The 16,241-nt window shown below is 35.1% G+C and overlaps 1 protein-coding gene across 1 annotated transcript in view; it reads left to right on the forward strand.

Annotated features, from left to right (window-relative positions):
- The window catches only part of LOC149786183 (uncharacterized), an 89,053-nt gene that overhangs the window by 41,742 nt on the left and 31,070 nt on the right, over positions 1–16,241 (forward strand). The window contains exons 7-10 of the mRNA XM_089976539.1: positions 4,562–4,672; positions 12,069–12,179; positions 14,360–14,470; positions 15,559–15,669. Of these exons, the coding sequence (XP_089832665.1) occupies positions 4,562–4,672; positions 12,069–12,179; positions 14,360–14,470; positions 15,559–15,669 (444 nt within the window). The remainder of the gene's footprint in view (positions 1–4,561; positions 4,673–12,068; positions 12,180–14,359; positions 14,471–15,558; positions 15,670–16,241) is intronic.

Genomic DNA, 16,241 nt, shown 5'->3' on the forward strand with positions numbered 1-16,241 from the left:
ACAAGATGGGTCAGTTTGATGGTACCCTCTTTAATTGCAAAGAACAGACTTTTGTAATCACTCTCTACTTTGGACACTTCAGCTCAAGACCACCTACAAGATCCAGTATGAGCTTTGATGTGGTTTCTTTCAAGGACAGAGCCCTGTGTTGAGGGAGATCACAATAATTTTTACCTCTCAAACAGAAACTGGAAGATGTATCGGCACAAACTATTTCGTCCTGGATTATGTGGGTTATTCACTATGCATATTAAGAAATAACCCCAGCTCAGATCAATTTGCTATGCATCGTGAGGTTAGAGCAGTTGCCACAAGCATGGCATTTGACCAGAACTGTTCTCTAACTGATATTATCAAGGCATTGGATGGAGATTCAGGTCAATATTTTCTAGCTTTATCTTAGAGAACTTTCACCTCAAAGGGCCCAACTTGATCTTGTTGGACCTATAGCTGTGGTGCAACAGGACACCTTTCCCAGTTAGACAGCTTTATAAATTGCTGCTTCAGAACTTTCACTGGATTTGTGGGAGGGAAAATATGCCCTTTTTGAAGCTATTCCACAACAGATAGTCTTCTCCAGTTGGGTTACCTAGAAGCTGTCTCACATACCTTATGGGACCAGAGATGGCCTCTTCATGGTTAGGGGATGTATTTCCCTCCACCTCTTATCTATTCGCTGATATCATGATAGGGTAATGTATTCAAAAAAGAAAGAATTTTTTTTCTCTTAAAATAAGCTTCTTCCAAATTCTTAACCCATCCATAACACACATACTCCCTCCAAGCCCCCCACCCCATCACATGCATATAGAACATGCTTTTTGCACCAGTAGTAACTGAGATATTCATGGGATTTGGAGCCAATCCCTGTACCTAGAGAAGATCACTCTGCTGGGTCACCACCTATATGGGCAGATAACTTTATGGGTTTTTGGCTAAAAGATTTTAACTTAGGAGGGCTGGATTTGTAAGGTAGTAGTACTTCTCCTTAGGTATTATGATTGGGTATGCATTTGCAAAGAAACATCTGTTTATATCCTGCAAAATAAGGAGAATTATATGCTTAAATCATATCATTGGTTTATTTAGAATTACTTTGATGGTGAAGTACATTTAATCTTAAATATCATGTAAACTGTTGTCAGTCACAGCAATTGCCACTGAAACTCTTTTGGAAACTAAGTTTGCATGCCAAATTATACCAATTCCAAGCACATACCTGTCAGATGTTCTTTTCCCTTCACTGTCATATTAAATTAATGCCTGTTGAAATTCAGCATAAATCATGTCAGTTATAAAGAGCTTAATAATGGATAGTATGGTTTGTGATGGGTGGAAAAAGTAGTCTTCCCCATGCTTGTGAGGATGATTTGTGGAAGGCACATTTCATTCCTGGGCACAGTCTCATCCCTTTGGTTTAGATTTTCCTATCCTGTCCATATACATGTATCAACCCCAGTAATTTTTCTGACATTGAAATAACTGCAAACACTTCATTTCTTCATAAAGATCTGTTTAACAGTATTCCAAAACAATTTAATGTTTTTTAAATATCTCTATTTTAAGAAAAGTTATGCAACTTTTAAGTTCAAAAATATTTACAAATTTCTAGAATTTGTGTTTTATATAAACGTATTCAGATTATGTGGCAGTCATGGAACCGAAGTAAAATGTTCTTTGCATAAAATGTCACAACTTTCCTATTTATTGCTATTATTATGAAATTTGATAATCTGATTGCATTTTTCCTGCTGAATTCCATTGCTCTCATTAAATCTGTTGTCCGACTTCAGTATTTTCATTTGTAAATGAAAAGCATATAAACATGTCACAACTTTTATGACATTTAATTTAATACAAATATATCACATTAGCAATAGTTCATATGTATGTAAAACAACTTCAAAAACAAAAAATGCAATGTTTATTCATAATTGTCATTGAAACAATGTTGCAAGACCTAATTTTATGAATAGGATTCAAGTTGGTTTCATCTTCTAAATCCTGTGATGTTATATTTAGCTCCTTGCAGAATGGACCAGGCAATGCTGCCATCGTTGACTTAGAACTAACGCTTCAATATCATATACCTGCAAAATAATGTATCACTTTCAGACTTTGTATTTTTTTGTTTTGTATTTTGAAAACATTATTGATCCTATCAAATATTATCAATGCATTGGGAATTTAAGAACCCGCTTTAAGTGTGCGTGTAATTACTTTGCTACGCTCGTCAAAATAAAAGAATTGCTGTACCGAAACTTTGCATTTGTCTGATAGTGATGTGATTTTTTATCGTTATTTCATCAGACAATGTCCCATTACAAAACAAATGCAATAACATAATGAATATAAGGTTTAACATTTTAAAACTGATAAACGTTTGTCAGTTCAGATATTTACAGCATTGACAACTTGAGCCTATTTATAATGGACGACTGTATACTGTCTAAACCGTACAACCAGCGTTAATATGATAAAACTATAAAAAAAAATTATCTTAGCATGTTCTTCTGACACACCAATTTGTACAGAATTAATAATAAGTTTAGTTTTGGAACAGCAGTTGTGGAAAAGTTAACATTGTTATCAGTTATTAGAAAATTCAAATATGGTGGACAATGTCAATACTGGGAGATTCAGATGTTTTACAGATTCAATGCTCATTGTGGTTGGCTTATAAATGTTTCCGATATATAAATTTGGTAGCAAAATAAAGCTTGGAATATGCCGAGTTTGATGATATATGATGCATTTATTTAAATTGCCAAACTTTTGGTCAAATCTGGATAAAGTTTGAGGGATTATTTCGTTGTGTAGGAATATCACAGGAACGTGCTACAACCAATGACCAAATTGTTTACATCTCCTCTGATTGGATTGAAAATTTCATGAATTTTCATGAAGTTTTAATAACTCACATTTTGTAACAAACAAGAGAGGTGTCATGCGACTGCGGCATGATCAACACTTTTTTCCAATGGCACATGAAATCTGTTACTTTCATTGATTATGAAGTAATAATTCCATTAATATAGTGTAAGATATAAAAAGAAAACATGCCCATTATAGATAATTATATTAGCTTTTACAATATATAAAATGTGTTGCAATCAGATGACATGTATTGATGCTACAACGAAAATTCTACACTTGGTCAACAGTTTCATCAGATTTCCAGGTAAACTGTCATCTTGTCCGTGTTAGACTGGGGTTGCTAATACATGGGTAGATTTTATTAATCTGTGTATATGCCTTAAAAAGTATATGATATAACGTGTCACCTGAACCTCTAAGAATTACCGGAATGAAGAGTCCACGAGTAAAGCTCTACCCATGATTTCAGTATTATTGTTTATCTGGTGTCAACAAAGAATATACTATCCCACCACAAAATAAGGCAAAATTGAGGTTAACTGAGTGTGTGCTACAATTTCCCAGTTAGTCTCAAAATTTTGCTTAGAAAAATACTTGTATGTATAGTTATCAAGTGTTACAGGCAAGGGCTGCCATCTGGAATTTCCAGTTGTGGAACTGAATCCTGTACTACTTTAGTTATTGTGTATTATTGATTAGTATTCTCCTTTTTGCAGACTAACAGAATATTGATTTACTGTCAACTTAAGGTAAAAAATCCACAGACAACAGGGCAGGCCCATAAATTGGTTGTCAGCAGATATGTTTCTAGTACTGAAATAAATTCTCATTTGAAAATATTGATTGCCTTTGCGATTTTATGAGGGGTGATCACTGGCACCACCATAGGGTTAAATAGATGAGTCTTCCATCTGTAGTCTCATGACCTTAGAAATCATTTGCTGTCTGGAGTTGGGGTTGGGGTTAGGTCAGTGGATATTGTGTTGTCAGTGGATAGTGTGTTGGGCTCTGAGTAAGTGGTTCTTAGTTTAAAATTCTGTCCTGAACAACCTGTTTTTGCTGCCAGAGTATGTCTTGGGACAAGGCATTTTATTTAAATTGTCTAAATGCCTAATAGTCTTTTGTGTGTTGATGTGCCATCAAATGCCAAGCAATGAGTCAGTCAGTCAGTTGCTGATTAATATGAAAAATGCCATAGTCAACTGATTTACTTATTTAGATTATTTGTTTCTGCATTTATAGCATTTGATTGTGATAATAAGCACACACCATTTTAATCTACACATTTGAAACATTACATTTACACACACTAAATGCATACGCTTATTGTCTGATCATGTGATCTTTAACGTTACTTTTGTTTGTGGTCATGTGGTAGAATTATCCTGAACATTGCACAGACTTTTATAAAACTTGTCATCTTGTGTCTAACTTAAGAATAATGAGAGATAGTTGTTGTCAACAACATTCCTTGAAAGTCAAATATTTTTTATTTTAGTTGATTTTCTCAACTGCAACTTTATAAAATATATAAGAATATGACTAACGTTGCTGACGTTAGGAGCTCCACAAATGTGCAAACAGAATACTGTGTAATAGTGCTATTAAAAGGTAGTAGTATGCTTTCAATGGAACACATTTTTTCCATTTACATTCTCAGTTGATTACAACCATTTGGTTTCAGACTATTCCACTGGGTTTGGAGGGAAGTATGGTGTACAGAAAGACCACATGGACAAATCAGCTGTAGGATGGGATCATAAGGAAAAACTGGAGCAACACGAATCACAAAAAGGTTGGTAATGGTATCATATATGTCATCCACTGGAAAATTCCTTCCCTAAATTTCTTATTGGATAGGTCTCTTGCAATTATTCAGACAGTATTATGATCACTATCACATACAACTTCACCATTTCTGCTTAATCTTCATTATTGGTAATATGTTTGATATACCTGAAAGTAAGTAAGTACTTATAAGGAAGGAAAAAAGGAAGGAAGGAAGAAAGAGATTAGAAACACAAGTGCCATTTAGTAGATGATGGAGAAGAAAACCAGTCACAGAAAATTCCATATCTTCAAACATATTTTAAAGAATATTGCTGCATTCTTTTGTTAACTTTATTCCATTATAGTTTGACATTGGGATATAAGCCTGCTACCTCCCAAATTAAGCCCTACTAAAAGATGAAAAATTGTCTTTCTGTCTATATACTATAGACAAATGACAATAACTCTTAGCCATTATCTTCCCTTGCCACCACTATGTATTGCCAGTTTTTAAATTTTGCTCCCATACAACAACTGATGTCAATACAATCCAAATCTATGTTAAAATTGAACCATCCACACATGATTTTGGATTTATTTGGATTTGTTACAAGTTTAGGCTCTTGCAAAAAGTAACAAGAAAAAAGTGAAGACATCAAGCTTTGTAAAATTTAATAATTAATTTATTTCCCTAGAAAAACAAGGTAAAAATGAAATAAAGAACTTAACGGTTTTACGAATGAAGTCCAAAATTAATCCAAGAATTAAAAAATGGAAGTCCTGGTAATAAAATGTCCTAATGAAACTGAGTTCGAATCCTGATGAGATCCAAAATGGAAGGTGATAACGTATGATGTGGTCAGCGTCGTACTGATATGTCAACAGTTCTTTGTTGAATCACAGAAAATAATATTCCATTTTGAATTCTGTATAATTTCGATAATTGTCTTTGTCCAAGAACTAATTTAGAGCACAAGCATTTCCAGGGAAAAATAATCTCTTGCAATCCAAATATTTTGAAGAAAAATAAAATAAATTAGCCCAAAATTTGGTCACAACATAAAACACTTGGACGTCTCCAGTGTTATAGCAAGAATGACTATTATTTCTCAAAACATCTATAATAAGTCAAGCTACAATCCAAAACAGATGCCCAGATATGGGTCAATCCTCCAGAGTTTGTAACAACTGATACATGATATTTGACATGTAGGCCAGATATGACCTTGATTTCACTTTATGAATCTTACTCTGAAGAATATTTTAAAAAATTTAAAAGTTGTTCGCTATAAACCGTCACTGGTAATCAATCAAAGTCAGGAACTAGGTCAGCATTAGATACAAAGTTTCTGTTATTCTGATATTAGTTGTTTAGTTTGAAAATATAAAAGAAACAGTCAGATCTGAACTCAGTTCCAGTAAATAAAGTTACTTTAAAATAGCATGTAATGGAATTAAAAAACTTTAAAACTAACAAACAAACAATTAAATTAAATCAATTGTAAATTAAATCAGTTATAGATAGCAGATTAATATTCATCCCAAAACAAGTAGTAAATATTTTTTTCTAATTTAGCAAATATTTTGTGAAATTTTTCACTTTCTTGGACTTGGTCAATTTTAAACAACATGATACAACTTGCTATTGCTCATGCTTGTTATTCATGATTTTCTAGAAACTTCATTTTGCTCACTCATCCAGTTAGTAGTGGGTGTTGTTTTAGTGACTTAATAACATGCTTCAGCATTTATTTATACCTGTTTGTGATGTTTTGTTATATCTTGTCAATTCAGTGATACTGTCAGTGAAGTATAATCAGTGCAGCAAGTTAAAGGCAAAGGAAGGCACAAACAAGTCATGCCTTGTTCATACAAAATGTACTTTGTTAGTAGTATGCAGTATGTGCGCCGTATGTTCAGAGAATGTTTGGACTATGATTTTGCGAAAGTCAGCCAATGAAAAGAAAGATGATGACGTAAATTTTAAATTCATACAGCTCATTATGATACAGTGAGGAAATAGTGCACCCTCGTTTTTGGGCAACCCAAGTAGTGTAAGTCTCCCTCCTTGGCAAGTCTGGAAGATCTGTTCATCTTTCCAAGCCTATGATCAAATCTTTCTACAGTTGCCAAGATCTTAGTTAAAGATCTGTCCATTAGTATACTATGGCTTTATACAATTGCAATTACTGGGATCTTATTGATGAATCCATCTGTCTCACCAAGTCTACAGGTTCCTCTATCTACAATTACAGAGATCTTGATGATAGATCTGTCTGTCCTAACAAGGCTACACTCTATACAGTTAACAATCTTGCTGATTTTAAGGCTATGCAAACACGTTATGACAGGGATTTTAGTGATGGATCCATCCTTCCAACCATGGCTCTTACCTGCATCAAACAGCCCACCTTTTGCTTGGTCAGTAACCATGCCAACCATACTCAGAGCAAAATAGTTATCTGTACTGCTACAGCACAATTGTCCCGTGCAGAAGGGTTTTCCAATATTAATTGCTTAGCCACAGGGTACTGACCATGAATTATACAGATGATGGTATTGTGATATTGTTGCCCCAGGGAATGGTTGATCCAGAGAATGGACAGGACCAGATTAAACACATTGAGTGTGAAGGTGAGCAACAGTCTTGCTCCAATCCGACCATGGAGAGTATGGAGTTTAGTTTTAAGGCTACCACTGAGGCAATATACCATGTGTTGCCAGCTTTGAAATGCCCTCCACCCCCCTTACCACCATACATGATCATAGTCCAAGTGTTGGCCAACATTGATGATGAAGAAGAAGTCTCTATCCTTCTGGTTACTTCCCCAGTCAGCAGAAGTTAAGGAAATTAAGAACAGGCCATCTGGACATATTTTTGATCCTGGTGAATGTTAAGGCTTGCTTTCCCGAGAGCCAAGTACCAGTGACATTTTCATTGTGCTGATACAAGACACATTCCATCGCCTACCATATGCTTTAACATGTCTGGTCTATTTTTTCCTTCAAATACGTTCCCCAGTCACATTACAATAGGAATATGAGCCTGTCACCTCATAAATCCAGCCCTTCTAAAACACAAAAGTTATCTTTTCCTGTCTATTTCAATAAACAAAGGGCAATAGCTTGCCCATTACCTCCCCTTGGCACCACCAGGTGCTGCTGGATTTTAGCTTCGCTGCAGTACAGAGCACATGTTGTACAGTTCATCCAACATTTCTTTTGGATTTATTGTGCAGATTTATCAATCTGCTGCAGGTTGTTAGCAATTTTTTACAATATTTACCAATATTGAGTGACTTTTCGTCACCTTTTGGGACCTCGTCTTTTAAGACCCCTGTCCCACCACATTATTTTTGACCTTATATAAGGTTATTATGAGTTAGCATGCCTTTGATTTTGTTCGCTTACTCCATCCATTACGTTAGAATGTCCGCCTTGGATGCTGGAGGTTGTGGGTTCAATCCCCGGCCGAGTCATACCAAAGACTTACAAAAATGGTACTAACAGCTTCCTCGCTTGGTGCTCAGCATTACAAGTTTAGTGTTAGGGCTGGTCGGCCTGGTGTCAGGATAATGTGACTGGGTGGGACATCATGCTACATGTCTGCGACATGATGTCCCAGTGCTAGACATCCCTAAAAACTGCCACACTGCAGACATCATAGCGATATGACTGAACAATTGTTAAAGCTACGTTAAAAAAAATCCAAATCACACGCACTCACCATCCATTACAGACCTTTTATTGGTGAAATTCTAAAGTGCTGCTTGAAATTTTTGCTTAGTATATTCATATATCAAGCTATTTTGATAGAATTGTGCTTTAATTATTAACTAAGCATTGTGCATAAGTTCATTAAGGGTCATCGGTTTCTGATACAACACTTTCTCTTCTCTGTTAGTTACGACTTTTAGTGACATAGTATGTGGTCATAAAATAAGTAACAGAAAAGAGTGAAAAGCAGCATGCTTTGTAGAATCAACAAATAATTTATTTCCCTAGAATAAAAAGTGAAAATGAGAAAAAAGAACTTACAGAATTGTGAATTAAATCCCAAAATAATCCAAGCATTACTGACACAGGTCCTAGTAATTTCAAGTCCTGAATAAAATCTAGCAGAGGTCCAGAATAAATCCAGAAACTGAAGGCAATGATGTGTTCATGATAGCTTATAAAGTGTTGATGTATGAAGTCTTTTGTTGAATCACAATAATATAATTCCAGGTTTGAGTTCACAATAAATTAGAGTGAATGTCTCTATCCAAGAATTTTATCGGAGCACTTTTGTATTTCCAGACAATATAGTTACTTGAATTCAATAATTTTAAGAAATAAAATGTCCAGCCTAATAATGAAATATTGAACACAACATAATACAACTTAAAAGTGCTGGATCGAAAAGCACAACTGAAAAATAACCTGTCAGCTACAAGATTATATAGTTCTCTACTTGACCTTATGTCACAATTAGCATTTTCTATTAAAAAAATTACTTAATGGAAAAAAAACCTTCTAAAATAATCCTGATTTTTACAAAATAAAAACCATAACCTAGATAATGTAAAATACACTAAGAAAATTCCAAAACCTATAACTAGAGCGAAATAAACATATTTACTTTTATTAATAATAATTCAGATTTTAAACCCATATGCATAGATAAAATAAAGTTTAGCTATGTATTAATTATTTACACGGAATACAATTTTAAGAAGTCAATTCATGTCATGCATAAATTAACTCCGTTTTGGACAAGGTCAAGTCTAACATACTATGTTACATTACAGTAGCATGTAAAAAAATTAGAAGAAGATAAAAAAATCTAACAAATAATGTCAAATTAAATATACATAATACTAGTTCACACTTTAATTTTTTTGTTCATGTGTTGTCTCTGCAGATTGTGTGTGTGTTTTGGATTTTTAACGTAGCTTTAACAATTATGCAGTCATATTGCTACAATGTCTGCAGTGTGACGGTTTATAGTGATGTCTAGCACTGGGGCATCATGCCACAGACATGTAGCATGATGTCCCACCCAGTCACATTATCCTGACACCAGGCCGACCAGTCCGAACACTAATCTCTTAATGCTGAGCGCCTAGCGAGGCAGCTGTTAGTACAATTTTTTATAAGTGTTTGGTATGACTTGGTGGGGTTTGAACCCATGACCTCCTGCATCTGAGGCAGAGACTCTAACCACTAAGCCACCAGAACGATCTCTGCAGATTGTCATTTAAATGAAATATATGCAACTTCAGAGCATGGAAGTCTACCATGACTCTTGTTTTGTTTATATTAAGTATACACCTTCTTTGAAAAGTAGTGTCTATAATATTAGGTCAGAGGAAGTCTGGGCTACTGTTTTAACTAGTCACATACTGATTTACTAATCTATGCTGTTATCTAGTTAGTCACATGCTAATTTGCTAATCTGTGCTTGTATCTTTTCAGGAGAAATGTTTACTAAATGCATGCAATGCACATTGAGAGCAAAAGTCCTTTTGGCATTGGAGGGAAGGAAAGAATGAATATTTCAGGGTAGACAACCTACATTTTATTGTTGGTGATACTGATTCATTGGGGAGTATTTTAAAATTTTAGGTAGCTCAGGGAGCATAAGTCCATCCTGCATGTCCACATGTCCAAGCATGGCCTTCAGGCCTGTATGTCAGGGCGCATGGGGTTTATGCCTAATCAGCAGTAAAGTTACAAGCCATCCAACTGTCCCGACATCACCAACCATCCAGCCGAAACTTGTCTCGCTCTAGCGATAGATCTACCTAGGAAGATTACAGGTAAACTGAATCTTCTTGAACAACCACAGTCACAGGTGTTCCACTCCTGCCCAGACTGTCTTCTCCTTCATACCTGGCTTATCTCTGGATAGCCATGAGAAAGAAAGAAATTAGACCTACAAGTTTGTGAGAATCATCAGATCAAGAAGGCTTATCTGGGAAAGTGGCTTATTTTCATGGACATGTGTAGAGACAATAACATCATCCTGTTTGAGTGCCTTGATCCCTCACTTAGCTGACTATTTTCTTAGGCTTTATGAGAGAGAAAGCTGGCACTAATTACCATCAAAGGCTACTGCTCCATGATATCTGACACATTCAGTCATCATGGCAGAAGACATATCAGTCATGTTAAAGATCGATCTGACCTACTAGCCAGTTTTGATTTGAATAGACCAAAATCTTTTACCCTGTACTTCATGTGGACAGAGTTGATTTTTTTCATTTCATTTTAAAGCTCAAAGCGTTATATACAGAAACTTGAAGCAGTAATTGATGTGAAAAATCCAGAGGGATAATCATTTTGTACATAAGCTCATTGAATTTTTATCATGATATATGTGGATTACTCTTTTTTTCTGCTCGGATTACTCTTTTTTCTCCACTTGGAGACCGCTCCAGTGGCCTAGTGGTTAGAGCATCCACCTCAGATGCAGAAGGTCGTGGGTTCAATCCCTGGCCAAGTCATACCAAAGACTTAACAAAAATGGTACTAACAGCTGCCTCATTTGGCACTCAGCATTAAGAGGTTAGTGTTAGGACTGGTCGGCCTAGTCTCAGGATAATGTGACTGGCTGGGACATCATGCTACATGTCTGCGCCATGATGCCCCAGTGCTAGACATCACTATAAACTGCCACACTGCAGACATCTTAGTGATATGACTGAAAAATTGTTAAAGCTATGTTAAAAGTCCAAGTCACACACACATTGTCCACTTGGATTACACTTTTTCCTTGCCAGGGGTTGGCATGTATGCTCCTAATATTAATTCCCCTAATGTAACATGTTCAGGGAATGTATTCAATTGGAGGAAGCAAATTTTTATAGTAAATTATGTGAGAATACTTACCGAATCACATTACTTAAAGACCCTCCCATCCACCCCATTATGTGAGCATTGAAAGTTCATTCAGCTTAAAAACTGGTGATGCAAAGTGGTGGCAAGAGGAGATAATAGGCAAGAGTTATTGCCCTTGGACTATTTGACATTGATAGACATGGTGAATTTTAGTAGGGTTCTATTTATTAGGTAATAGTCTAATATCCCAGTGTTAATGTGAATGGGTAAGTATTCTCAGAGAAACATAATTTACTTGAAAAATTTGATTTCTTTACACTTTCAGCAAATAGGAAACCTCACAATATTTCCTGCTAGAAGTCATCTTAGAAAGCAGTTTATTAGCTGCATTCTTTTGTCTCTGTTGTAAGTTTATTGCTTTCAACCTTGTAAAATGTAAAATGTTTATTACTGATTGTACTCAGATAATATGCTCAATTTCCTTCAATATATCATTTCCATTCTTTGGAAGTTGTTAGCTCAAGTTGATAATAATAATAATCAATAAACATGCATTAATATTGGAAACTTTTCTCTTATATTGCAATATATCACTCTAGATTATGCCAAAGGGTTTGGAGGAAAGTATGGGGTACAGACAGATCGGCAGGACAAGTCTGCTGTTGGATGGGACCACAAGGAAAATGTGGAGAAGCATGAATCACAGAAAGGTAAGGGAGGTAACTCCAACTGAACGACGGGTATTTTCAAAAATCAAGTTCTCTTTGAACTTATTATTGCCTACCACTGCAATAATTTGTTGTACTTTGCCTACCAAATCTCCAGTGTGCCACATTAAAGTAGTACAGTGAATCTTGTGTGGTACAGAGTACAATGACTGAGCAGTTGTGTTAATCTTTTATGTTCCATTAATCTTGATCCTGTACAGCAAGTAAAATTAGACCACATCTTTTTCCCTACCATTTCCTAATCATGCATTGATTTCAAATTAAATGTTGTTTTACTAGTACCTACTGAAGAATGGTAATTTCAAAACAGAAACAATGAAAAACATGTACAATTAGATGCAGAGCAGAGAAATTATCTGACTTTACTCTAATGGTGAACTTCTGGAATTGACAATAACCTTGAAATATCCAATAAAGAAGAAAACAGAAGTAACAGGAATGAGGGTGTAAAAGATGAAGAGAAAAAAATAAATAAGAGGATTGATTGATTGATCATTAATGAGAGAACCCATGTCCACAAGAGGCTGTTCATATTACCATCACCAGGACAAACAGTGAATGCAAATGAATTTGAATATTTTCAAGCATTTTTATTTCAGTGTGTTGAAGATTGGGTTGTTTATGCTGTGGAAATTTTCAGTGAATTTTATTGAATTTATATAGATTATTTACATCAAGATGACCAACATTGCAAAGTAAAATCACTCTTTTATCATTCTGCATGAATATTTCATTTCTGCATATTGCATGAAATATATATCATTATCTTCATAATTGTATTAAGAACTACTTTGCCAATTTTCATTTAAACAATACAAAGCAGAAAATAATCAAATTCTTTTAATTAACTCATTAACATTTATGTCAGGAGGTAGTAGCCTACTGCCAAACTCTGTGGCATCAATGTCATGTACGATACACTAAAGTGGGTGGTATTATAGAAAGGTAGACAGATGTAGCTCGACAATGATACCAAATAATCTGGACGTTATAGTTGCACTATAAAAACAGAGGGAAAAACCTAAAAAATTTACCCAATTTTTTTTCCACCCAAAATTCACCCATGGCCGGAATCTGATTTTGTGTCAGGATTTTAGACTTTTTGGCCTCAGATCTAAGGCAGACTGGTCTCAACTGCACACAGACAGGTGAGCCTTTGCAAAAAGTAGGATAAGATGGGCATTTGGAATAAAGAGCAGTCTCGATATGAAAATGATAGGTCCATTAAGCAAAAAAAAACAACAAAAAACTCAACTTTTACCCTTCTGTTCATGTGCGAGGGAAATAGTCAATGAAAAATGATGTTTCTAACACAACTAGGCATTAGGTTAATGGGAAATCTCTTGGAGTTTGATGTGTTAGGATGTATTCAGGAATAACCCCCAAAATGTGTTTCCTACTCACATTTCAAGCAAAAACAACAAAAACCTCAAGGGGTTGATGAGTTAACCCCCTCTTAATTTGAGTCAGTGAAAAATGATCAGTGCATCTCAGGGATACATTTACTTTTAAAGCTCTCGTCATAATTGATCCCTCTACCTGTATATTGTAAGGGGCTACCTAACTACTTGGCTTTGAGAATGGTGAATTGGGTACATAACCATCATTCTAGTTAAACATAAATATGATTGAAAATCTCAATTGCTAGCTGTTACACCATCCCTGTACTGGTATTGTTTTTTATTTTTTTCAGGGTGGTCTATTGAGTATATGGGAGACGGTACAACTGAAATAGTTAACTTGTTTGTTTATTAAGATTCATCATTGTTGAAACATCTATCTTAATGACTGATCTCTCTCTCTCTTGTAAATGGTCTGCCTGGTAGCAACAATGTACATGTTATAATCATTAGCATATCACTGCAAACATCATAAATAATAGTCAATTTAACTATTACATATGCCCATTTATAATAAATGGGATATTTGAACCCAAAAGACAGATTTAATAGATTGAATACGTTTTTACTCTGTGTGTATGCAAATGTGCTACAGTTTGGTTGCTTCTTATGGACTCTTATAGTAAGGTACCACTGTCCTTAAGATGGTTAGAAATCAGTTAGATTGCAATTAATTTGTATATATAAGATATTTGCAAATGTGAGATATAGCTCTCCACTGGACTATAAGAATAGATTTTACCATGGTTTTCTTTCTTCTAGATTATGCAAAGGGTTTTGGAGGTAAATATGGTGTCCAGACTGACCGCCAAGACAAGTCAGCAGTGGGGTGGGACCATCATGAAAAACTTCAGCAGCACGAGTCCCAGACAGGTATAAGTGTCCAGCAGTGTTGTTGAGATGTTCAGATTCTGCTAGGGCAATTTTGTTACACCTAGCATTATACTTAGATGTTGAAGATTTTTTTCTTTTTCTTCCATCTCAGAAAATTATTAAAACATTAACAGATGCTTAAGAATTTTAAATTTCAACATTTATGACCATCATAAATTTACCAGTAATCACTCAGATTCATATATTGACCACTCCGGTGGGCTAGGGGTTAGAGCATCCACCTCAGATGCAGGAGCTTGTGGGTTTGAACCCCAGCAAAGTCATACCAAATACTTGTAAAAATGGTACTAACAGCTGCCTTGCTTGGCACTCAACATTAAGAGGTTATTGTTAGGGCTGGTTGGCCTGGTGTGGGTGGGACATGATGCTACATGTATGCAGGATGATGCCCCAGTGCTGGACATCACTTTAAACTGCCACACTGCAGACATCATAGTGATATGACTAAAAGGTTGATAAAGCTGCATTAAAAATCAAATTACATACACAGACATGCACACACACATACATGCACACACATTAAGTGTTATGGTTTAGAAAATCAGCTCTAATATATATAAAAAATCGATATTTTCTATCCTCATGTAAAGACAAACTGTGTCAACAGTCAGAGTTCTAAAGGTCCCATTTATACATAAATCTAGAGATATTTAACTGAACCTCAGAACCTTCTGTTGATAAAAATTCCTTGGTCTCCTGATGGTTCATTATACTCTAGTTTCACTGTAATTGAGTTTTAAAAATTAATCAAATTTGTGCAGAATGAAGATCATCAAAAACACAAAGAAAAGGGTATATTGATGAGTGATTTTTTTCAGTATGATTCAGTTATTCAGAGCATGTTGGTTTTATGAAAGTGAAAGCCTTTGTGGCTGATTAAAGGAAGAATGTAAATTGTTAAAGATTGTCTGTCCATTCCTTCTGTTTTTGCATCATTGTTAAAATTTGTGTTTAGGTCAGTTTAGGTATGGAGATGGTTTGTCATTGTTCCATGAACTCATTTCTAGTTTAGGACTGAAATGATATGTTTATTTTTTTTATTTCCATCACAATTTCACATCTTATAGATCACTCCAAGGGTTTTGGAGGTAAATTTGGTGTACAAAAGGACCACATGGATAAGTCAGCTGTGGGATGGGATCATCAGGAAAAACTGGAAAAACACGAATCACAGACAGGTGGGTATTTTAAAGACCTGCATTTTTATCAGCTCAGGATTTGCTACAATATTCCCAAACATAAATTGATTTACTTAAGGATTATTTTAAACACAGTTTAAAATCAAAATAAGGATCAGTGGCATGAATTGCTAACATTTTTATTAAGAAAATAGTTTTTGAACAGTCTGGTTTTAAGTATCTGAGTATTGGGATGGAATGTAAGAAGCTTTCATTGATTTGAAGCATACCAAGTAGACATGAATGCATTGTAAAACTGACTCTGCATTCAACAATTTACAATGTAATTGACAAAAATAGGGACAAGTTAATTGATGCCAGAAAGATTTACTTACAAAGTGGTCAGAAGGTGGGGAATCCTACCTAAGTGGTCAGAATTCATGTTTTGGTGTTGGATAGGGGAATTCCACCTAGGTGGTCAGAATTCATGTGTTGGTGTGGAATAGGCAAATTCTATCTAAAGGGTCATAGTTCATGTTTTGCTGAGAAATTATTAGCATCATTGTATTTATGTGTATTGTTCTGTCTTGAATAAATTTAAATTTAGTTTAAAATCATTTGGTTATGTATTT

Source organism: Sinohyriopsis cumingii, chromosome 12 (genome assembly GCF_028554795.1).
Source record: "Sinohyriopsis cumingii isolate HCF-2022 chromosome 12, ASM2855479v2, whole genome shotgun sequence".
NCBI lineage: Eukaryota > Metazoa > Mollusca > Bivalvia > Unionida > Unionidae > Sinohyriopsis > Sinohyriopsis cumingii.